We start from the raw sequence: 25918 nt of genomic DNA on the forward strand, positions 1-25918 counted from the left end.
AACTGGGCTTGAAAGGTTTCTGAACAATGTATGATTCTGGAGAACAGGTTGAACTGAGGCCAACAATTGTATTTCATTACGATGGCTGATTCTGGATCAGTTGTGTTAGTTAACACAAACAAGTACAACTTGGTTTTGTTCTGAAGTCATGAAGTGATATTTCACACAGCAGCAGCAGGGAAGTCTTTTCTTGGAGGCATGATACATGTTTACCAGTGTTGCATGTTTTTCTAAAGCCTTTATGTTTCTAATATTACTGGTTCTTCAAGGCACGCTTGATCATGTCTGAAGGATTACAACAGGTTTTGTCACTGCTTGGGTCATCTCCCTGGCAACAAAAACAAGCATACTTTATAACAACTTGAGACTATAAGATTGAAAGGGATGTGTGAGAACACCTAGTAAAACTTGTCTCAAATGGAGGATTTGTTATGTAGGTCATCCCCTTTCCTCTGTCCATTAAATATCTGAATACAGTTTGAATTGTTTTCCTTCCCCCACCCCCCTTGGTGTATTTAATTTAAGGGGAATGATAAGGTACCTGGTGTTTGGGTTTTGATATGGCATTTAGTATTTCAATTTAAAATCCTAGAATAAAATTGTACTTATCAGTCTCCAAAGAATCTATGTGGAGATCTTATCCATGTATATAAATAACCTGAAAAGGGGGTGCTAAGAGGATGGAGCCAGGGTCTTTTCAGTGGTGCCCAATGACAGGACCAGAGGCAATGGGTGAAAAGCGTAACACAGGAGACTCCTTCTGAACATCAGGAAACACTTTTTCTCTGTGAGGGTGACCAAGCACTAGCACAGGTTGCCCAGACAGCTTGTGGAGTCTCCATCCTTGGACATCTTCAAAAGCCACTTGGTCGTGGTCCTGGGGAACCATCTGTAGGTGGCCCTGCTTGAGCAGAGGGTTGGACCAGATGACCTCCAGAGGTCCCTTCCAACCTCAACCGTTCTGTAATCTCACAGACTATTTCTGTATGAAAACTTGTACATACCTTCCTGTAAATAACTTTTAGAGGTCATATTTAAGGGGTGATACATGCATTGCGTAGCTGCTGAGAGGCTGCTGTTTAGGTAGACTTGAACGCACTTAATGAGAAGGCAGAGGTCAAACTTTCTAGTTACTGGGAGTAGCAGTAGTTTGGCATTCACTAGTGTTTTGACAGGAAGAATTGTCTGTGACAGGCACTTTGTGAGACATCTAGGTTAAAACCATTGTACAACACAGTGACAATGTTTTTCTGCCTATACCTTCATTGATTTGTTTTAGTATATTTTAATAGATTGATGATACTTCCTGTCTCAGCAGTTTTTTCAGTATAAGATTGATTTTATTTTCCCATTTCTAGAATTGTACATGAATACCTAAGCAAAAGACCTTTTGACGCTTACCAAGACAGTGTGTATTTTTCCCGTTTTTTACAGTGGAAATGGCTGGAAAAGTAAGTTTATTTATAATGTTTGCATTATAATTTTGCTTTGCTTTGTGGCCAGTTCTGCTTGTTATGCTAGAAATGCTCTAGAGCCCTAATGAATGACACTACCTGTCTATGAAATTATGATCTAAAAGACAGGATGTAAAGGATGATGTTGATAGGACAGTGAGAGAGCCAATACTGCAACAGAAGTATATGTCCAGGAGTCTTTAAGTGGTAAATCTGTATTAGGTAAATGCAAATTTATTTTAAGTTTGGCTGTCAACTGTGTGTTGAGAAACCAATCTTGCTTGGGAATGCTATTCCTTAGTTTCAAACTTGGTCTAGTTAGTGGCTAATAAGCAGGTTAGTCTAGTTTTATAACCCACTGGGTGACTGGGTAACTAGTCAGTTTTCAGGGTGGTACAGACACAGATCTAGTACTTACAAGGCAGCAATATTTGTATATATCAGGATCTAGTTTAGGCTTTTAAATCAATACTAAATGAGTGTCCAAACTTTTTCAGAAGGCTGAAATTGGTACAAATTGATTCTAATTCAGCACTGCTGTGTATCATTGTGACATATTCAAACATTAAGGTGCTTGAGCATTAATTTATGGTAAATTCCTATTATCCATATTATCCAGTGCCTTTGACTGAATTAGTAGCAAAAGCCAGGAAGAGAACTAGGGAAGTTACTCAATTAAACAGAATTCTCTACCAAATGAACCTCCATTTGTTGTCCTGAGAACAAAGCTGCGTTAGCAATGAATGCTCTTTTAAAACAATAAAAAAAAACCCAGCTCATCACCATGAAATAGCCCTGCTTTGATACATGTTTAGGACTGTTTTTGCGTAGAATGGCTGACACTTTTACTGCCTCCAGTTATCTGTTCCTCTTCCGGTACATCAACGCCTTAACAATTTGGCTCTGAAATGCTGTTACATACCACAACTCTTTCTTTTTTTGGAAAAGCCAAACAGCAAAGCAAAATCAGAAATGGTTTACCTTTTAAATGCTGCATTGCAAGCGTGTTCTTGTTAAAGCGCAGCCTATGTGGCAGCTGGCAGTGTACTGCAGCTAAGGGAGACAACTGGAGGTGCTAAATTGACCGTTGATGAGAACAGATAAAGCTCTGACCATAAACAGCACAGGGCCAAATGGATCAGCTTTTCTTCCTGCTATTTTCAACGTCTGGCGACCACATGAGGGAGCCAATGGTTCTTGTCAGACCACCCTTTTCATTTGGAATTCAGCTTATTATAATACTGTCTTCATGAGGTCAAGGCAACTCTTGTTCAGTAAGATGTCATAGAACAGGAAGAAGAAAATTCAGACAGACCTTGGGGTGGGGAGGGGATTACTATCTCTTATCATTCCTGTTGCAATAATTGTTTCTTTCTGTTAATCAGGCAACCAGTAACCAAACACACATTTAGGCATTACCGAGTACTAGGCAAAGGTGGATTTGGAGAGGTGAGTACAGAAGTATATTTCTACGAGGCAATGTTTAAGAAAACAAAAAAAAGATTAATACAGAGGAGGAACAGTTTTTAAACTCTTGACTCTAACAATCTACATTTGACACATCACCAGTCAAACTGTCATCAATCTAAACTGTTTTCTTTTAGTGTGTTAGTTTCAGTATTGTGGGTCGTGGACAAAGTTGGAGCAAACTTCCACAGTTCTTCTCTTTAGAAATTTAATTTGGCAATGAGAATGTAGTTTCTACTTAATAATTATGTAGAATATTTGTGAACCTGATAGGAAAATCTATAGATTTTGTTCATTCTGTTTATAATTCATTGGGGTTTTTTGCCCCCTAAATGCTTTAACCAGAGTCCTATATTGAAGGGGAAGGAGGGTTATTAAATGATCATTATCTTTCTCACGCTTGATTATGGTGTGAATGTTTGTCCTCTGTCCTGCTTGCCTAGACATATACTGTCATCACAGTCAGGCGTTTCACCAACACAAGATCCACAGTCTTACTGAACTACTCAACACCAACAAAAACAGGCTCACTCCTGTATAATCACTTCTACTTCTGTTACAGCTTTTTTGACCCTTCAAAGTTGTTAAATGGGTAAAAGCTCTGTATTGATGCTTACAGACCTTCATTTTCTGAGAATACTCAAGAGTGTGAAAAAAAAGAAAATAAAATTCTATCTTCCTAAAAAAAATAAATCTAAAAATCCCCTAAGATCTCTGACACACCTTTTTTTTTTTTTAAGGTGTGTGCCTGTCAAGTACGGGCAACAGGAAAAATGTATGCTTGTAAAAAGCTAGAAAAAAAGAGAATAAAGAAGAGGAAAGGAGAATCAATGGCTCTAAATGAAAAAAGAATTCTAGAGAAAGTGAATAGTAGGTTTGTAGTAAGTATCTACTTATGATCTTATTCTCAGAAGTTTATCTTGCTTTTTTTGCTTCATTTCTGTCTCTTCCAGGAGCTTGTGGGCACATGACATTTTAAAATTGATTCAGAGAATGCATGACTGCTGAGATAAATGACTGATAGAATAAGAAGTATGTTTTGTGTGTGATTGTGAGAAGTTCTATGCAGAGGGCTTTTTTGTGCAGTACTGAATTGGTCTTAGTCTGCCTGCTTTATTTCTCACTTAGAACCAAAACGTTAGGTTGTGTTTCAGCATGCTGATTCCACTGAATCTTTGTCCTCTGTCTCAAGATTGTTCTGTAGTACTCAGACTGGAATAATCACTTAAATTCTGTTTCTGCTGCGCCCTATGACTGAGTATGTTTGCCTATGTTTAATAAAGAGGGTATTCCATATACTTTATTCTATCCTATTTTTTCTTCTGTTTCTCTTCTCTGTCTCTTCTTTCAGTGCATTGTGCTCTGTTTTCTTCTATTACCTCCTTCTTCCCTTCTGTACACCTGTTTTCTTATAATTATTGCTGATTTCTAATTTCATTTTTGAAGGTCATTCTTAAATGCACTTACAAAGGGGTGATTTTGCGAGACTTTGCCATTTAATTTCTATTAGAAGTTGCACGTCCTGCATTTCTATGATTTTTAATAGTAGAGTTTTTATATCCTTAGGTATTTACACAGCATTCATTACTCTTGCATATACATTTCAAGTTAAACATGAAATTTGACTAGTATATTGATCCAGGTTAGTTATAAAGAGGCTTAAAGAGGTATCTTGGATGTGAAACAGCGTAACTTTTAATAGAAATTATAGAGAATTAAAGTCTTAATGGTTTAATCTGATACTGTCATGTAAATTATGGTCTGTTAGTAGCTCTAATTACTAAGCAGTGAAATAACTTAGAATGATCAAGGATATACAAGGTAAACTTTCCCCCAGGTAATGTGTATTTTTTTCATTGAACTGTTGTCACTTAAATGTTAATTTTGAATGCATTTAGATTTGTTTTTAAATCCATTTACTGGTAACTGTATTTCTGATCAGATAGGATTTCAAAGTACCTGTGCTAGAGGGTAGTGGAAGTTATTAATAACTAAATAAATAAATATATAAATATATATACACACACATATTTATAAAATATGTATGTAGCTACAATATTTTCTGATAAGCTTTATGTATTGCAAAAACCCTGTAGAATACTGCTAGCTAAAAGAAAAATTAAGAACCTGCTGGCCAGATACATTAATGTATTTGAAATTATTATAAATAGTGCTTTTGTATAACCGTGCTAATGTTATTTTCTCACAAGGCACATGGGCTTGAATTGATTGAAATTGAATCCAGAAATTACCTGAACTGATCAACAAATCACTGGTTGTAGAGATACATGAGATAAGAGTGAAACTTCTGTTTTTGAGTAGTACTTTTTTCAGTCATGTAAATAGTATAAATCAGTAATAGATCAAAGTTGGATTTGAAATCACTTTATAGGATTGAGCATAAGTTATTTTCCTCTTGCCATCCAGTTTTTTTGATGCGACAGAAAAGATCTAGATCTAGGATCTGCAGTAATATTGGGTAGGAGGTGGGTAGAAATTTGTCGTGCTTGTGTCACAAGTGAATTCATTAATAGCTGGACAGGTCAGTTTAAACCACCAAATAAGAACCCTTGCCCTGAGTAGCTGATTTGTGTATTTATTTAATTTTATTATTTAGTATTGGAATTATGCTTCAGAAGGAAGAGTTTTGACTTAGTACTGAGGTTACATAGTTGTACTGCATTTAGAAATATATTTACTGAGAAAAAAAAAAACTCCTACTGATTTTTACCTACCTTATACTTAACTTCCATTAGGTAAGTATGTTTTAATCCCATTGCTTTCAGTACAAATTAGTTAATCTCAGTAGGTAATTTTGAAGATCCTGCCAGATGATCATCAGCATAGCATAGCTTTTTCTACTGAGATGGAGTTTGTAACTTAAACAACATATGTTAAATTTTGCAGTATATTACATTTTTCTATAATTGGTTTTCTTTAAATTCACAAGTCTGCTTTAATACTTTAAAAACATTTACCTAAAACTTGTAATGCTTCTCTATCAGCACCTCATTCCAAATACAGTGAGAAGAAGGAATATAAAGAGCTATACTAAGTCTTCACTGTTGGCAAGTTCTAAGCCAAGGAAATATGCAGTTATGCAGGAAGGCAGAGGGAGGAATAGAAACTACACATTTGATCTTCAGTAACTTCTTTAGTTTCACTAACAGAAGGCAACTTAGAGTCTTGCATAAGTTCAGGAAGATGGTTTGGCAATGCATAATTCCTGAGGTATTAATCAAATAAGGTGTATGTGCACGTTGTCTTTGCAAAGAGTAATATGGATAACTTGCAGCTGAGGGGCATGATCAATAAATCTGTCTGGATGGAGCTCTATGCTATCTAAACAGATATGTCACTAAACGTGTACGGTGATGTAGGGTTTGTGTATACGTGCAAATTAGTCTGAATTTCTTTGTGTCTTCAAGTACTGGACAGAAGCGATTCTCTACTCGGCTGTTTTGTTCTCTTTTGTTTTAAAAACTGATTCATATGTTGCTTGTATTGGAAAAAAAGAGCTGTGAATTGTGTTGGGGTTTATGAATGAATAATTATTTTCTTCTCCTTTGCCCCATTTCTAGGTTAGTTTATCCTATACATATGAGACGAAAGACGCCCTGTGTTTAGTACTAACCATAATGAATGGAGGGGATTTGAAGTTTCACATATATAACATGGGAAATCCTGGCTTTGATGAAGAAAGGGCTATTTTCTATGCTGCAGAACTGTGCTGTGGTCTGGAGGATTTGCAGAAGGAGAGAATTGTTTACAGGTGAGTGTCATCTACAGTCACTCGTACCTTGAATTGTCCATGTCTGTTCAGTATTCACCATATTAATTGTTTTCTACTAAAACAAATTCATACTTCAACTTCACAACAAAAGAAGCAAAAAGCATTGTTTAGTTGTCCTTTTCATGGCATGTCCTTTAGAATTTCTGATCATAATTTCTTCTTACTGTTAATTTAGGTTTAGATACTTGCTATATTCTAAAACATTCTAAAACTGGGTAGTAAATTGTGATTTACAAAGCAAATTCATTAGTAATTCAAATAAATTAGTAAGTTTTAGGAACATGGGATTGTATTCCTGCCCTCTCTAATGCAGAAGTTCTCAGGTGGCTATAGAAGGCCCTTGCTGCATTGCTTGTTACACTTAAGAGGGTTAAAAGTCAGTTATAATCCATATTGCCCTCTTCTGTTTTTATTTCAGGTTCTTCTAATAAACGTTTTACTGCTTTTGAATTCATGAAACTCTCAGAAGCCTCATGCATTATAATTGAGATTGTTTGCTCTTACTGCACTTTTCTGTTTCTGTACATAATCTTTTAACCCCTGGCATGCATTAATATTACAGAACAAGCAAAACAAACTTAGTGGTGGACCGAGAAGGCTTTATCTTTCTGGTGTGTAACACCAAGTACCACTTGTTTCAAAGAAGACTTAGAGTATAATCCTGCATATTTTCAATATAATGAGTCTTAGTCTTTTCCCTCCTCAATATAGGAGACAAACATACACAGCAGAAAGTGGCAGAACCACAGAGTAAACCAGGCTTATGCTGGTTGTGGTATGTGGTTCCCTACAGAATTTCGCCAAGCTTGCACTGTTACAAGGTGTGTTTTGGCATGCCTGTAGGTGGGAAGCAAGGATGAATGGTTTGGCTCTCCTCATATGGATCAGCTACAAGTAGGTCATTTCATATTGCCCAAGTGAAAACAAAACTGTTTAAAATACAAAACAACAACAAAAAACACCAAACAAAACAAACAAACCCACAGCCCTTGTGTTTAGGCCCAACTTGGCAGCTATTTGCTTACAAGGAGACCTTCAAACAGGTATGTCAAATCCTAGTGTTCTCTGTAATTCCAGATCTTGGTAGCGTTACTTCTGTCTAGGTCTCTGCCCTGGTTTGTGGTGTTACATAATCAGTTTCCAGTTTTTAAGAATTTATATGGCCTTAAATTTATGAGCAAGAAAAAAAAAGTAGTTTCACAACCAATGCTGAGTAAAATTGCCTCTTAAAAGAATGGGAATTAGTTTTAGTCCTCTGTTCGTAACAAAATCAAGGGTCAAGAGACAGTTACCTATACATGTGTTAGTAACTGAATAATATGTATGCTCGAAGGAAAAAGAAGGGCTTAAATTTATTCATAATACATGAGGGTGTTATTTAAACAGTCCAGTATAGGACAAACTAAGGGAGTTCCTGCCCAGTATGTAAACAGATAAAAAGAGACTCTAATTATACCATGTCAGCTCAACTACACTTCAGTACTAAAACTATGAAATGTTTGGAAAACTTCACATTCGCTGTAGAATTACCTTCAGCCCTCTGCTTTTTAATATCAAATGACCAACTTTTTGTAAATCAAAGTCTTATTTGTTTTCATTTGCTAATGGTAGTTTTTTTCCTGATGGTCTTGATTTGTTTTTCCATATTTATTTCTTTTTGTGTCATGCATTTACAAGTGTGTACATTTTACCATTTTAAAGTCAAGAAGCCAAAACAGACGTTCATGGAAGACTTCAGAATGTCACCAATTACAGTTATATGTTACATGATCAAAACTGTCTGTCAGGCACCTTAATGGAAATGCATTTAAGCAGCAATGTAGTGGTTATATATTATTAGTGAAACAAAGTTTGGGAAAATTTGCCATAGTTATTTTATTCTCACCAAAGAAGTTATGCTGGTAACCTCCAGTCTCACTGTTGTGGGGGAAAGAACATAATGAAGCACATTTTCATGAGAGAAGGGAAATTCAGAACTTCTGAAAGTACCAACACTTGGTGCAGGCAGGTGTCAACAGATAGCAGTAAAACCAGTTCATCTTGTCAGTTTGTTCAGTTCTAGAATAGCTGTTTTAATGTTAAGTTGCTTATGTTAATATTTATTATATATGAGATGTGTTGCCATCAGTAGCAAAATTCCTCCTGAAGTAGAAAGACTAGGCCTGACTTCGCTCTCTGTTAACACCAGTTTTAATGTGTGTTTCACGTGTCTTTACACCAGTTACTACTGAATTTCGAGTAGTGGCGTTAGTGCTGTCTGTAGGACCCATTTGTGCCATTTTGTTGGTGGGGTTCCCACTGGATTAAAAGAACAGGTGCAGAGCTGGAAGGAGGGTCCCACACTGCTCCGAGATAGAGACTGAGCCAGTTTGCTTCTTCAATGGGGGCTTGTGAAACTATGTGTAACCTGCCATATGCTGCTGACATTACAAAAATAAGCAAACAGACAGGGACAGGCAGTAGTGGAGCTATTAATCCATCTGCTACATAAAAAGTCTGATAATACTTAAGGCAAAGTCAGAATTTGCATAAAACAGAGCGGGGAACAAACACTTCCTCTCCAGAAGGGACTTAATTGCTGGAGTTTTCCTGCAGGAGTTACCTGACTCCTCAATGATGGTAGTGCTTTTTACCAGATAAGCTGCTTGAATACCTAGATTTTCCTCACAAACTCATGCTGGTGCCTATAGTGCCACTGAATGTGCCTGGAAGGTCAAAGATTCAGCACAAAGACCTGTTGAAGCACAGTAGTGGATAAACTCAAGTAGCTCCTTGCCGGCCTCATGCCTGTGCTCACATCTTTACAGTGTAATCCCCTGAAGAATTTTTATCCAGAAATTTTCTCTGTAGGAAGGCTGGTGTAAGCTATAGCACAAATAGACTAGTGCTTGTTTGGTCCAGTTTAAAGTAAATGTGATTTTTTTATCCAACTTTTTTCAATGAACCTCTTATTTTTGTGAAATTTGCAGTCCTCTAGCCTTTCCTCCCTTCATAAGGGAAAACTCTTACCTCTGTTGCTAGAATTGTGTTGCTGGCTCTCCTCCTGACCTTGAGTTTTCAGCTTGAGTAGCCGGTTATCCAGTGCAGGACTGGCATCTGTGCATTCCAGCAGAAACTGTGGCTTTGGCCTCTGTTGTGGTGGAGGAAGGGAAGAGGGAGAAGCCTGATACCTCAAAACTAGCATCCCAGAGCTAGAATTTATAGCTGAATGGTTCCAAAAGCTGACTTCTTTGCAGACTGCTAGGCCTAGAAACTAATAGCGTTAAAGAGATGGAATTTTGGTTAGAAACAAGTTTTACTATTGATGTAGACTGACTGAAATCATGTCAGAACAGCATTAGCTTCTATTAAGCAGCAGATGTTGTTAATTTGTATTTAGTTTTAGGTTAGGCTTTAATCAACCTTCTTGGAGATGAAACTCTTTAAACTCGCTTACTGGAGTTAAGCTGAGCATGTATTATGTGCTGTAAAGTAGATGTGTTTCTACCTGAAGTTTGAGCTGAATTTTCTTTTTCTTTTTTGATCTGATCTCTCCTGATTTCTCTGGTATTGTAATCTCATATCTAAAGTCAAATGATTAACATTATGGGGACTGTCTAGACTTAAGACTAATAGAAGCAAAGCATTTTGCTGAATTCTTTATACAGTTCATCTCATGAAATAGTGAAACTTTAATATTAAATGCACATACTTCAGAGCATCAGTTTATCAATATTTCAGGGAAAAAAAAGCCTACAGATTTCTTGGTGAACAAATGTCTTGTGTGTGTATATATTTCTTTCTTATTTTGAATGTAAATTCTGGAGTCATTCTTCCTTAAATTGCGTATTTTAAATTATTCAGTCTCTTCTGCTTGTATATGAATAACTGTTCTTGTAACAATTGTACATATACACATATATGTACATATTGTTTTTAATAATCTAGTCCAATAATAACTGAATCTTTAACCAGCACTGATTTTCGCTTGTCTGTTTCTGGCCTTATGATATTTATGGTGGAATAAATCTAAGACTGTATTGCAGTCCACGTACTTTCTGATGCATATCACAATTATATAGAATATACATTATGTCTTTTATACATATATTCCATGCATATATATATATGTGTGTGTATGTATGTGTGTGTGTGTATATGTATATATATATATAATATATCAAAAAATAGGCATGTTCTCAGCAAAATCTGCTAGAGGATAAATCCTAGACATAACCTCTGAACAGCTTCTGATTCAGCTTTGGTAACTCCCCAGATTTTCCTGGGGGTAAGAATCCAAATATCCCATTGATTTTTCTTCTTTTGTTCTTAAAGTAAAAATGTACAAGAAGATGCAATTCTACATTTTATAGGCAACACTGAGTTAACTGTCCTTTTATTATTTCCTGAGTCTTGCTAGCTTTTAATAGCTAAAAAATGTTTCATGTGAAACTTTTGTGATTACAGAGAAGTAGCAGACACTTAGAAAGTTGATTGTAAAGAAACCTAACAAGGTGATGTATATAGTAAGCTTTAGAAGCTGCATGTCAAAATTAAAGGAATGGAGATTGACTGGATGATATTAAGCCTGTGCTTAGTCTTAGGAATATTACTTTGTTGATATTCTGACATCCTGGAGTTGAATATACCAAGGGCTCAGCATCGAACTGCAGCCAGCACTGGTGTGTTTTACCATTATGGAATTGTATGGCTGATACTCGGGAGAAATGTCCTGTGACCATGAATTTGGGTGTAAGTTGGTGGTTTTTAATATTGGGATTTCAGTGTTGTGTAGAGGAAGTTTCTCGTCTGTGAAATATGAGTTGCTGTTGTTAATGTACATGGATTAGAGAGTTGGGAAAAAATGGCTCTTGAGTTCTGTGGTTAAACTATTTATATTAGAGGTCCTCAACTTTATAACTTTTTTGTATCTAGGCGGAAGCTGGAAAATTTTCTTTAATCAGAACCAAGAAGCCTTATTTTGCCTCGGTTGCACTTGAGGATGGCTAATAATTTTGCCGTTGCATAATTCACATTTCTGGTCTGTTTAATTTGTAGAGACTTGAAGCCTGAGAATATACTCCTTGATGACTGTGGTAAGTAAAAATTAAAATTAATTTTGAAATTGGGATTTACAAATCTAATGAATGCTATGCCAGGAATCAAAAAGGATTTCTTCATAATAAAAGAGACCTGACTGACAAATGTTAACTTCAATTAGTGAAGAAAAAACTGCCCTTCCTTTTTAGACAATAGGGCAGAATACTGCATCTCTGGGGAATGATGATGTTTTGAGGGGTCAATTTTCCACCTTAAAATGGTCACTCTTCCCCTTTTGCTCCTCCTTCTCCCCCTCCCCTTGATATAAGATGGCTAAAACTTTTATATGCATCTGTCCTCTCTCTTTTCTTCAACTATGAAAACATTATTTGTTAAGTGTGAATTTTACTTAGTAAGCTATAATGTTAAAGCAATAAAGAAGACAAGAAATCTGAGGCATCTCAGTTTGTTTTAGCATTTCAATTAAAATAGGTCTCACAGGCATTGATGCATATGTGGCTGGAAGGAATCAAGGAAGTACAAACAATATGAAGAAATGCTTGTAGTTTTTTGTTTTTCAAAAGCCAAATTAATTTTATTTAATGACTTCAGATGAAATTTATCAAAATCTTTTGAGTTCACTGCAGAACGTGCAGCAATTACCTTCTAAGCTGTAGATGAACATTACCAGTTTGTTCTTGTAATTGTCGAGTATTTTAGTTAAGGAAAAACTGGTTTCGATGTCGTTAGTGCAATATTTATTTTTAAAGTCAGCGTGTTCTGACTGATAAATTTCTAAAAAGGTGATGCTTGGGAGAAGTTGCTTTCAAAAAGCTAAAGCTTTGCTAGACATCAAATGCATTCTTTAATTTTTCTCTCCAGCAATGTCTTGCAAAAGCTGTATGCTTCTTTGAGGAAAAATGTAGCCTTGCAGGACTGCACTAGAACGCTTTCTCTCTGCCAGGGATCTTCTGATCTTGTTCCAGAGAGCAGAGGGGACTAATTAGAAAATTGCTTCAGGAGCTCAGATCCTGCACTTGAAAAGGGGTTCATCAGATGTCAAAGAATAGAAGAGCATCTGAATGTATTTAAAATAGCATTTGCTGCTCAAGAGCGTTTAGTTATTTCCAACCAGTATATATAGTGGCACTTGACTTTTTCCACTCTCTCCTCACCCCTTGATTATCTGCCACATATAAACAAGAAATTATTATGCTGTTAACTAACGTTGGTGCTGCAGAGCTTTTTGAGTGACAGAGAATATATGCACAAAGGACCCTCGGGCATTGGAATGGACTGCCCAGAGAGGTGGCGCAGTGTCCACTCTTGGAGGCATTCTAGACAGGAATTTAAAAAGCCTGGAGCACTGCGATGACTCTTTGCTCAGGATGTTGTACTAGAGACCTTCTGAAGCCCCTTCCAGCCTGAATTATGCTGTGAATCTGTGATGTTTCTGTAAATTACATTGTCCCTGTCTTTCTATCTAGTATTAGAAATAAGTGTGGGTTTTTGTGTAGTTTTTTTCCCCCACCCTGAATCTCTCTACTACCAATGACTGGCAAATTTCTGTTTTAAAATTGAGTTAAAAATGTAACTATCCTTTTTTCTGTCCAGCCTCTCATATTTTTATTGAGGAAATACATTACGTATTTTTAAATTCGAACCATATCAATACAATTCTTGGTTTGAATTGTCTTGAATCATTTGTTATTCAGCAAAGAACTCTTACCTGTCCATGTGAATGTAAGGGAGGGTGCAATGAACTTGTTCCCATTGCCCTTCTTGGACTGTTTCCCCACCAGAGCAGTGTTGTTCATAACAAGTCATAGCCTTCCACCAGACTACTTCTGCATTATAAGTACGACTGTAAATGCCATGCGTGATAGGAGAGGTAGTCAACTTTGGTTTATAAAATGAAATAGAAGCTGAAATTATCTACATTGGACTGATTCATAAGAAGGAGAAATCCTAATATTGAACTAATGTTACAACAAAAATGAAACATAATTCTAAGTAGATTATGGCTCGGCTACTTTTGTTTTGGGCTGAGAGTGGAGATAGCAGTTCCAATTACTTGTGCTTAGCTTTATTCAGGTACTTTGTCAAAGGAAAACCTGATGTCTCAGTACACGCTGCAGTTTTCTCATATTTGGGATAAGTGGGGTAAATTCTGATGTTTTGTTAGGAAGTCAGAAAGCCAAGTGTTTGTGGTGGGAATACAGAACGGAAAAATACAAATGTCTGATGCGTACATGGAGAATATGAAATGAGCAGTCATCACTTCTGTTCATTCTGTAGCAGTAACCTATGCCAAAGCTAGGAATTAGAGTATTCAACAGCAAATTTTTTCTGTATGACCTTCAGGAAATCAGTTAGATCTGTGTCTCTCTTCCTTTACATATTTGAGGGGGGATTGAATTATAAGTAACTCCTGTCTAGTTAAGTTAAATAAATTTAGTGCTATGAGTATATGAATTTTTTATGTTTTGGAGTGATTTTTTTTGTTGGTATGTGCTACAGAAATTCTTTGTTTTAAAAGTGATGATATTTATAATTTGCTGACTATGTGTAATTTATTTTTACATAAATAGGGCACATCAGAATTTCGGATCTTGGATTAGCTGTGCAGATTCCAGAAGGAGAAACAGTCCGAGGACGGGTTGGCACTGTTGGTTACATGGGTATGTAAAGTATCCTTTGATAGTTATATTTTACCAGAAAATTTACTTCTGTGAATATATGAATAACTTATCCAAAGAATTATATTGGGTCTGGATTAGTTTGATACATTTTGTGGGAAGAAATGTTACAGTATGTGGTGGTAGATGTCAGTAGTCAATTATAAGCCTGCTGATAAATGTGAAAACTTAACTGTGGAAATTCTAGCTTTAGGTAGAAAGCACGTAATTTTTTTCTGAGGTTCAAATTGATCTAAGGTGACAGGTAAGCAGACAAATTACTATGACAACAATTTCCTTCCATACTTTGGAAAAACTTCATTCTTAGTTCATAAACAGTACTGATCTTAAATGTTAAAGAACTCAAGTGCTTCTTTTGGATATAAACACAGACCTTGCAGTGGAAAGTAACATTTCTTCAGAGTACAGAGGAGTTATGCAAAGATCTCTGCGCAGAGCTAAAAGAGTACCCAAGAGTTTTTTCAATATTTTATTAGTTAAAGTGAATTGTCATGGGGGCTTCTTTGTTTTGTTTTGTAGCTCCAGAAGTACTCAAAAACGAAAAGTACACATTCAGCCCGGATTGGTGGGGTCTTGGGTGCTTGATTTATGAAATGATTGAAGGACAGTCTCCATTCAGGAAGCATAAGGAAAGGGTCAAGCGGGATGAGATTGACCGGAGGGTAAAGGAAGACCAGGAAGCATATTCAGACAAGTTCTCGGAGGAGGCAAAATCCATCTGCAGGATGGTGGGTGAAGAGACGTAGAGGTTTGAAAATTAAATTTCTAATTCTTTTTAAGAGATGAACTACTTTATTTTAACATCTTCTATTGAAAATTTTTTAAAGCTGGGGTTCTTAAATCTTACTTTGATTCAGATGGACATCTGTGATTGTCCATGAATTGTTTGCTTTTCACACTTGGAGAACTCAGAATGTTTTTTCAAGATGAAAGAAGGTTGCATAAATTGATTTTTCATCACGTGAATGAAAAGGTCCAGTACTCCTTGGACCATGTGTAGTTACAGATGAAGCACAATAGTATGCTCAACTTTGATACTGTATGGAGAGAAATACAGGGAGAATAGTATACTAGTTGTACTAGTTGTATACTAGTATATAACATATTTTTTTAATCTTACATTTTCTTAAATTTAATGAGAAGCACATCTATACAGAAAGCTTCAAAAGTTTTCTTTACTGGTTTATGCAAAATATGTGCATTATTTAAGCCCATTGGGGAAAAAAGTAAGCCTCCATTTCCTGAAAGTAAAGTTTGCTGCAAAGTCTGTTCTGGAAAATCTATTCAGCATGGCATCAGTTGAAATATTTTCATGTAACTTTGGGTATAATCTTCAAATGGTGCACTTTCAGGGATTCTTTTGTCTACTGAAAATCTTTTTGGTCCCAGAATGTTGGTTTGGATTTCCAGTTCATTTTGATACCATGATAAATTTCATCTAAGAGAAGGCCAAGTAACAAGATAAAATTATTGAAAGACATTGTATATAGATTTTATTTGGTTCTTTTAATTGTGTCATTGCATCACTGGAACAGCCTTATTTTTCCATATTTTTGCAGTTACTTGCTAAAAATCCAGGGGAACGACTGGGTTGCACTGAAGGTGGAGCTGCTGTTGTAAAGCAACATCCTATTTTCAAGAATATTAACTTCAAGAGGCTGGAAGCTAACATGTTGGAACCTCCGTTCTTGCCAGATGTAAGTAGGTGAGACAGATTTGATTAGTATCTAAAAAGGCAAGGACTGTAATTATTCTATGCCAACAATCATGAACTCCGGAGAAACCTTTAAAATTAAAGTGGCAGGAGGATGCCATTGTAGCTATTGGTGGCTGGTTGTTTTGTGGCATTTCTTCGGAGATCACAAAACGATTGACAGTAGTGGCACTGCTCTAAGGAGCTTTGTAGCTGATATCTTAAGCCTTTAAAAGTCTACTTCCCTAGCTCAGATGTTGAACAAATAAAGATTAGCTGTGAAGAAATTACCCTGGAGTTGAAAGGAGGGTGACAGAAGATTAGTGAATTATGACAACCATTAAGAAGCCCTGAGGAGCTGCATGCTGCTCCTGGTTTTGATTTCTTTTCTGTTACTTGCAGGATGCATGGAATTGCTCAGGTGCCTTATGATGAGAGCCTTTTAAGTGTCTGCATGTCTGTTTTGTAGTATAGTGTAATTTGGTGATCAGCAATGTGAATTGCAAAATTGCAGACATGTTGTGCCCCTTTGCTTGTCTAGGAAAGAAAACAAACAGACTAATACAAAAAACTTCAAAACCAAAACCTTAATGAAGCAATCTTGTATTGTACTGCAGCCACGTGCCGTATATTGTAAAGATGTCCTGGACATAGAGCAGTTCTCGACAGTAAAAGGAGTGAACCTGGATACCACAGATGATGACTTCTATTCCAAATTTGTTACGGGCTGTGTCTCAATCCCTTGGCAAAATGAGGTACTGTATATTTAATTAAAGATTATTTTCTTTAGCACAGCAATACAGAAGATATAGCAAGGGATATAATTACAGTATTAACTTTGTGAGATGTAAAGAAGTTTCTGCTTTAGACTGCTTTGCTGAGAAACTTCAGAAAACAGTTTTTTTCAAAACATAAACTTGCTAAAAACTGAGATCTATGGTAAAATTGCATAAATAGATACAGAATTTAGCATCGGTATGACCACATTTTCCATGTTCTTCTGTTACATGTTAATACTGCTGTTCACAGGAGAGGGATAGAAAGCTAGTTAAAGTAATCAGAAACAAATAGACGTGGTGCAGGCTGTTTGTGTATCGTGCCTGTGTATCAATAGAGTATCCAAGTGACACAGTAATACAGAACTGCAGATTCACCTTTTCTAAGGTTTCAAAACAAACAATTCAACATCAGTTGAGTCAGACTTTCTCTTAAAGCTTTTTCATCTGCCTGGTGAATGAGTATTCTAGTACTCTGCATAGAATACTAGAATTTTGCTGTCTCGGCATGCAGTTCAGTTTGCTTTTAGGAAATTCGAATCTTCTTTATTATTTCAGGAAGAGCGCTCAGTAACAATTATTTAAAATTGTAGTTCTTCAGTACTTGTTATGAATGCCTTCCCCCTACTATCAGATGTTCGTTAACTTTCTGAAACTAGTATTGTCTTGAATTCTACTAGTGTAGTTTCTTTCCCAGCATGATTTTTTTAATTAAAGCTTGAACCTGAAAGATGGGTGATTTTGAGAAAAGGTCAGAGAAAAAGGTACATTCACTTTTGTTTCCTATTTGCCTTTTTTTTCCTATTACATTAAGGAGAATTGAAAAGTGTCACTTGACGTAGACAGTCTTCACTAAGCAGCAATGAACCATAGGCTGTTAGAGAAATAAATATTTCTTCTGCTATGTTGTAACTCTGAACTTCAGAATATGATCCAGTCATTAAGAATTGCACTGCAGCTTAATAACTAATCCCACATAGAGGGAAAAAGTTGGAAGTAGTTGTGGAATTCTGGTAATGGTAATTCCTTCTCTTCAAGGAATAACTGTGCAGTGCAGACTTAATTCTACACTTATGTTTATTTTTTCTTTTAATTCTTGTTACTGACCTTTCCCTCAAACCTTTGCTCTCAGTCTCTTAACAATGCCTCCTTCCCTCTCATAATTTACTTAATGACTTGGTTTACAACAAAAAACAGACCATGTTTCTTCTTACTCCTCTTTATGCCCTCTGTCTCTCTACAAGGCATTTGGTTGCATGCCCTTTATGATAGATGTGTATCAGTGGCACTCACAGATAAATGTGGGTGTTAGCCACTTCCCCCCTTCTGACCATGCCTGTGTTACATTTTGGCATCTACTCTTTCTGCTGTCCTTTCTGCACCCAGTAATTGGGGTTTTAATTATTTTGTTTTCTGTGTGCACAAACACAGATTACTTCAAAATCTGTTGCTTCTCTCCAGAGATGTATCTTCATGATACCTTTTTTTTTCCCATGAAGTATTAACTTTTCTGTCTCACTGCCTTATTTCTAATTATGGTATATGTTAGTTGTGTTTTGATAGAGGGTTGCCCAAAGCACCAGAATGATGTTTAATTACTATGGTCGGACATCAGCTGCTTTTTCCCTGAGAGTGCAATTTGTCCCCTTTGTAAAAGGTATCCCCCCTAATACTATGCAGGTACTAGTCTTTTGCCTAGAATAATTACTTCTGCTGCTCAGTGCCATGGTTATTAATAAAGTTGGGCCCACTGCTCTGAAATGAGCAGAATAGATGAAAGGAAAATCAGTTTCTGGTTCTAAAAGCTTCTGCTACGGGCAGAAGAAAGGCCTTACCAAAGCAAGAAGTATGTGAGAGCTTACCTGCGTGATCGTGCTCTCATTTGCTATCCTTCACTTCGCTGGGTGTACAAGGAGAGTTAATGTAGACTTTGTGCCTTCCTTCATGGAACTTTGAGTGGTATAATTTGGAACTTGTTTGAGAGGCTTGTATGGATATTTCATTTATATTCCATATGTTTCGAAGATGATTGAAACGGGATGCTTTGAAGATATCAATGCATATGAAACAGATGGTACTGTGTCACCAGACAGAGAGAGGTCTCCTAAACCAAAGAGAGGCTTCTTTCACAGGCTTTTTAGTGGAGAGGTAAGGGTATTTCTTTTCTTTCACAAGAAAATTACCAGTAAGACCTTAATGGTTGTTCAGTTCTTTATATTGTTTTGTGATAGGGAAAAACAAGTTGTTTGCTGAATACTGAAACTAATGAAATGTGGTTTATTAGCACTTTGCCCCAGCACTGCATTTCAGAAACTTGGGGGGTCCTTATAACTCCTAGAGTTTTTTTTTCCCTCAGCATTCTGTCTTCCTCTAGTATCTGCTAGCTGTTACCTGGAGAAAAGGTAGTGTGTGCTATTAACAGCTGTTCTGATATTAATTTGGGTCTTGTTCCTTAAATATTTTGCCAGTTTCTATAAAATCTTCTGGGGAAATTACTTCAGAGATAATTGAGGCCCCCTCTGTAAAACTTTAAATAACATTGACTAATGAACTCAGAAGTGTATGTGGTGGACCAGTGCAACTCCTAGGACTCAGTCCTTTTGAAAATTGGGCTCCAAATGAATCATTCTTGTGTATTAAGCAAATCAGTGATAATATCCCTTAAACAAATGTATGTGAAGAATTGACGCAAAACAAATTGTGAAATATCTTAGGAAGTTTAATGCCTTTACCAAAACAACAACATAATGTTTTTACATAGTTTCAGATAACACACAGCTTTTTCTCACACGCATAACTTCTGCATATTAGTAAACATTTAGAGGTATATGAATTGAGTATTTACCACCTAAAAGGCATGTAGCATATTGTTCTTGTTTATAGGTCATGAGAAATAAGCTATCTGTAAAGGTTTTCAATTGAAGATGTACACAATTCTGCTTGCTCAGTATGCCTGCACTTAGAGTGGAATTATCTTGAGAAGCACGAGTATATTCCAGTAGAGGACACTTCTGTAGAAATCACTTTTGCTTTCAAGCAGAAATGGAATTTTAAAATTGCTAGGAGCATATCATTAAGTAGCCACAATGGGGCTATGTATTAAAATTTCATGATGATATTTTTTTGGTCATCAGCTGGTAATTCACCTCTCTAAAATGGTGCAGTGCTAATGGAATGTATAATAGTACTGTCATTTTAGTTCACCTTTTCAAATTCACTTTCCCCCCACTTAGAGTAATGGAATAGAAGGGATGGTTAAGTGTACTAGTAATCTCACATAGCTGAAGTTAAAGCTTGTGTCTTACTGTAGTCTCTCCGAGCTGAATCAGCAGGGTTCATACTGTCCCAAGATATGGTTCTGTGTATTGAGAAAGAGTCTTAAAAGAATTAATATGGCTTGAGAGCCTTCAGTCGGTTTTGAAGTATGAGACTGCAGTTCATTGTCCTGTGAATTTAAAGGAGGAAAGATCTTAAGGTTAAATGAAACCTTAATGAGCTGAGATTTGGGGTTGGGTTGTGGTTTCCTTTGATATTCCCAAAGCATTTACTTAGTATGGAGTAAAATGTGCTGGAAAAAGAGCCAGCCCCCACACCACAGCCTTTCTGTGTCCCATAAAACACACAAACCAACAACAGTGTCGGTTCTGCAGCTGAATTTTCTTTGTCTTCTCTTGCAGGTCTGCTTCAAATCTGATTGCAGTGATGATGAGCAGGAGTCCTCTAGACTTTAAATCATTTCACTCTCATCAGAAAGAATGAGCAAACTTTAAATGTTTTATATCTCTGTAGCAAAGTGTATTATATATATTTTTTATCTGAGTTCAAGGATTTTTGTACATTTGTACTTCATTTGTTTTAAGATGTATATTTTCACTAAAGCTTAATTGTACAAAAAGCAATGAGTGCCATTTGAGTGAGTGTGTTTCTGTATGTATTTGATTTATCTTGATTTTTATTTTTTTTCCAGCAGAATAAATCTAGAAATACTGAAAGGGTGTTAAAGCACAGAGATAGTATCTATGGCATCAGTGTAACTTGACTTTGTATGCTCCTGGTACAACTCTTCTTGTTCATGAGGATCTTCATTAGCAGTTTTCTTAACAGTAAAATTGCTGTACTGATAAATTTCATCATTCTGGCATTATCTGGCAGCATGGCGGTGCTATTACCTATTGTATCTCTCAAGCAACTTCTAAGGAAGAAAAAGGAATTCAGTGCACTGTGGCCAGCTATTACGAATTGCTCTTTACTGTCTGGCTCTGTAGAATGTTCTTCTGTATTTCTATAGATAGAGATTTCTCAACGTTTAGCTTAATCCTGTAGCAAACTCTACATTACCCAGTATTACCCATTCTTCTCCTTTCTACCCAGCTTACACATCTTCTCCATACAGCTTTTTGGCATGGACCATGCAAGTAGACCGATGCCAAAATTTTCTAACTATATTTTGAGTACTTTGTTGTCTTTACCAAAAGGATTTCTTTTTACCTGTGGGGACATATTTTTATTTTTTTTTCTGTAAATGAAATTGTTTACTCCTCCATGTAGGGTGTTACAGTTTTATAGTGGATTAAAAACAAAGCGTGGGCTCTTTTTACTAACCTCCTCTCTGCTTATTATGTTGTAATATGTGATGTAGCGTTGACAGCAGTCACTGCCACTGAGGGAAGGCCAAGGTAGTATTAAGTATCAAATTTAATTGTGTAAATAGTCTTTCCTTATAACCGTTAAAAACTTAAACATTAAAACCTGCCTTTAATAATTGCTTGATGCAGATGTGGAGCTGGTATTGAAGTTTTAGTTATGATTACCTGACGTTCATTAGTAAAGCTTTCCAGCTGCTTGAAAGCTTGTTAAACTTCTGCTCTTCTGGACTCAAAGTGCACCAGACTTTCTTTTTACTTTGTAAAGTTTCCAGTAAAACTATTAATCTGTGTATAAGAATGAATTTGGGGAACATGTTTCATTAAAAGCCTCTGCTGTTTTCAAAATTTGAGTAAGGGACTTGAAATATCATAGAATGCTCTTGGAGTTGGAGGCATGAATTCTATTAAATATTTTGTTGTGTATTCTGAAGATTTGTCTCCGCTGAGCATGCTTTTTTTTTCCTTTCCAATCTCTAGGGTGCCAACCTGACCACACATGTATTACACACACAGAACAACTGAATACTCCTCTACCTCGTATAGGTTTATGCTTGTGCTCCACAGACCCACTGGAAGAAACTTAAGCTGATTCTGAGAAACTCACAAGATACATTTGATACTCAAGCCTATAATCACATCTTAATTCACAGTTTCTAGTGACAAATGTTTTAGTGGGTTAGAATTTTTAAAAAGTTGGAAAACCAGTGTGTTAAGAGAATCCTACTGGGGCTGAGCTGGTGTCTGAAATTGTTCCTCCTGGCTACTGTGCACAGAAATGAGGAATGAGGCTCTCTTCCTGTGTTTTCAGTGCATTTTTCCTGATGTCTAAACCTGCACAGAGGACAGCAAAATGACTGCCATAGAAAGAACAAAGGGAGAAATTGGCAGTGGAGGAGTTTGAATGAATTACTGGAAGACAGTCTGATGCAAGAGTGAAGGGATGAGAGGTTTGACAGAGAAATATCTGAAATAAGGTTGTTGGCTGGAACCACAATCTGTGAGACAATGAGTTGGCATGGTCTGACCTGTCCCTCTTTATTATGTACCATAATATTAGAAGGACTTAAAAAAGATGTGAGTGGAGAAATAAGGAAGTAACAAAAATGCTTTATAAACACCTACCTGGTTGGACGAATGATCATGTTTCTCTGATTCAGTGGTTTATTTTTTTTAAGATCTTAGGTTTGCTGTTCTGAGGCAAAGGTGACCATATGAACAAAAGACACATGAGGTGACAGTCTGGATTTAATGCCTGCTTAGAGCAACTTGAAATTTGGGCAAGAAAACCATGGACGCAAGCTGAGTAATTTTTATGAAGAAAATACAGGAATTTGCTTTAACAACGAAAATAAAGGAAGTAAAGTCTATTTATAATGTATTTCAAATTTTCTTTACGTATTGGAGGGGGAGGGATCTTGATTTTAAAAAAATAATAACTAAAATCAAATCTCTTTTGGAGTGCTGAGACTTAGCACATACTCTGCAAAGCCTACATGAAGAGAAAAGGGAAGTGGTTCCTAAGAAGTGGTTATTTATACGTCTGCTTCTTTGGACAAGGAACTCCAACTATGCAAAGAAGGTTGAGGATTTGTTTGGTTTTAGGAGTTTTTTATTTAGTTTAATTTCACATTTAAGTTTTTTCTTGTGTTTTGAATAATACTATTGAATTGAGTTTGTAGTAACTGCACGTTTTGCAGCATTAGGACCTAAATTCTGTTGGGTTTGAGGGGGAGAGAGTTGTTGTTTGTTTGTTTTTCCCCAGTGGGCTCAGGATGGCATTTTTTTTACTATAAATTTGACCCTTTTGGCTAGAAATATAACCACATAATAATGACTAGACATTGTCTAACGTGAATCCCCTAAGGAATTAGAAAAGACAAGAAACTGGAAGGATCAGGGTAACTCTCCTTATACAGTACTTGGAGATTAAGGTATTCGGCTGTTTAAGGTGACTAATGTTTATTAAATGTCTTTACTGGAGTATTTGTAGCTTGGAGATGCGTTTTGAAAGTGGAGAAAGGGTAAGGAGAGGGGAGAGCACCTGAAAGCAAACTACTGCCATATGATAAATTTAATAGGAACTTTGATCTTTACTTTTGTAGGACACAACTGACACAAAGAAGGGGGAAGGCAGCAGGTTGTGTTTACTGATTATGTAGCCTTTGATTTCCATGAAGCTGTTTTTGGTTTGTTTTCTTTTAATAAAAATAATGCTCAATATTGCTGTTTAATAGCAGTGAGACAATCCAACAGCCTGACTGCTCTGTTCTACTGGTGCAAGACACGGAAAGATCTACGGAGTTCTGAGGAGTTCCTTGCATGAGATCAACTCTCCGTTTCTGTGGCTTGTGTTTCCAGGCATTTTCTTATGTAAGCCTTCATGTCTGCTTGTGCATACCTCATGATTCTGTATATTTAGTTCACAATTCAGAAACTGTGAAACGCTGTACCAATGTATCTCATTGGTTTACTGAATGCTTTTGAATGTTGTGACCAATGGAATAGAAGCTTCATGCCTCAGGGTGTTTTTCTGGGGGAAAAAAAAACCTCAGCTTTTTTTTTCCCAGAGGTGTAGTGTTCATAATATAGATGGTGTTATATTTCTGGATTATAACAACAGTCTCTGTTGAAAATATGAGCACTTAAAAATAACTTCTGTATAATAATAATAAATAGGAAAAAGTCTGTGGTGTTTCTGTAACAGCGTGCTAGTGACAAATCTTAGCCTTTAATAGAAGTTGGGATCTTTTTTTTTTCCAAATCATTCTTAAAACAATAGATCTGAAGGGGTTTGATTATGAAAGAGAATTATCTCCATCTCAGCATAAAATTATGTCTAATTTGAGAAATCTATGATAGAAGCTATTAAAAACAACCAAAAATCCATTTTTAGAATGCACTTCAAGTATTTTTCAAACAATACTGACGTGTGAAATTTCTCATTGCCGCTTGTGCAAATGAAGAATACTGTTTACAAGTTACTAAAATCAACAGAAGTAACATTATTTTGCATTGGTTTACACTTTGGTATTACCCTAATTTAACATTGGAATTATCACCTTCACTTTAGATTTTCAGAAAATACTTCTCTTTAGGAAATACTGAAAAATGGAATTAAAATTTTAAAAAAATTAAAACATCTTTGAGCTAAATTTATGTTTACTCTGATTTGAATTATCTGCCTGGCTCATTTTGGTGATGATGATGTCTCGTCTGCTGAATGTACAGTTCTTTTTTTATTTCCCAATTGCTCTTATGGTGTAACTTGGGTTTCGCACACAAGACGTAGGTGACTTTTCTCATGTTCAACATGTGTCCAAAACACCAGAATTCTTTCCAAGTATAGCGAAGCTGACTGGTAAATGTGCTGTGTTAGTTCCAGTATCTCCAAACCACGGAGCTGTTCTTGTATGAGCTGTTTTCCTGGATGTTCTAGCATTGTTATTCCTGAAATAAAAGCAAAACACTGCCACATATCCTAACCACATGTATTACTGTCTAATGTGATTTATTTACCATGTCTATCATGGTAGCTGGGATAGATGAAAGAAAAAAATGTAGTTAAAAAGAAAATCACAATTTGTTGTAACAGAAAAATGTGTGTTACATGCTGTAAGTTTTTTATCAAGGTAAGATTGTCAGATCCAGAAAAAAGTGCCCTAATTCTGTTGTATTTGGTCAATTGATAGCTTATCTCATGGTCTGAATCTGGATTTCTACATAGATTTCTGTGTGAAAAGACAATTATCAGGATGGGCTGCTTTCCATTAACACATTTACTGTGATAACACTATGACTGTTAATTCAAGACTGCTCAGTAGTAGTTGTAGCTTTACACCTTGATATTAGTTGGATTTGTGGGGGTTTTTCATCAAATACTTTTCAACAGTGGAATGCCTGCATTTTCAACACTTTGGCCTACAGGCAAGGTAAAAGCATGTTTCTTCTTTTTTTCTCTCCTGGAGTTTGAGATTAATTCATCATAATCCACTAAATTACATATAAATTTACAGGTATTCAGTGTTAGACCATTGAGATTGTGACTTTTTTTCTTTGTGGTAACAATGACTGTACAAAAACGCCTGTTCTCTAACCCTGCCTGCTTGGTCTTGCCCCTTGCCAGTTTTACATCACTTTTTTCTTTCTTTTTTTTTTGGCCAGTGCAGTTGTTTGTGGGGCTGCTGTTTGAACAGAATCAGTGACCTGACACATGCAAGACTGTGGGTCAATATATTTGAACTGGGAGAACCTAAAAGCCCTGATACTCCTGAGTTCTCTTCCAGTGACCCCAACTCTTGGTGATGAGCCAGAGGGCACTTCCAAAGAAGAGAACAGAGAGGAGCCACTGTGGGCAGGCATCGCCTTGGCATT

The 25918-nt window shown here is 36.3% G+C and overlaps 1 protein-coding gene across 1 annotated transcript in view; it reads left to right on the forward strand.

The window, feature by feature from the left end:
• Positions 1–20796, forward strand: part of GRK4 (G protein-coupled receptor kinase 4) — a 29004-nt gene extending 8208 nt beyond the window's left edge. Inside the window, exons 5-15 of the mRNA XM_010190355.1 lie at positions 1359–1451; positions 2840–2903; positions 3662–3802; positions 6503–6693; positions 11752–11789; positions 14325–14414; positions 14952–15160; positions 15992–16129; positions 16743–16880; positions 18927–19049; positions 20579–20796. Of these exons, the coding sequence (XP_010188657.1) occupies positions 1359–1451; positions 2840–2903; positions 3662–3802; positions 6503–6693; positions 11752–11789; positions 14325–14414; positions 14952–15160; positions 15992–16129; positions 16743–16880; positions 18927–19049; positions 20579–20632 (1279 nt within the window). The 3' untranslated portion in view covers positions 20633–20796. The remainder of the gene's footprint in view (positions 1–1358; positions 1452–2839; positions 2904–3661; positions 3803–6502; positions 6694–11751; positions 11790–14324; positions 14415–14951; positions 15161–15991; positions 16130–16742; positions 16881–18926; positions 19050–20578) is intronic.
• Positions 20797–25918: the final 5122 nt, after the last annotated feature.

Source organism: Mesitornis unicolor, unplaced genomic scaffold, assembly GCF_000695765.1.
Source record: "Mesitornis unicolor isolate BGI_N332 unplaced genomic scaffold, ASM69576v1 scaffold2748, whole genome shotgun sequence".
Classification (NCBI taxonomy): Eukaryota; Metazoa; Chordata; class Aves; order Mesitornithiformes; family Mesitornithidae; genus Mesitornis; species Mesitornis unicolor.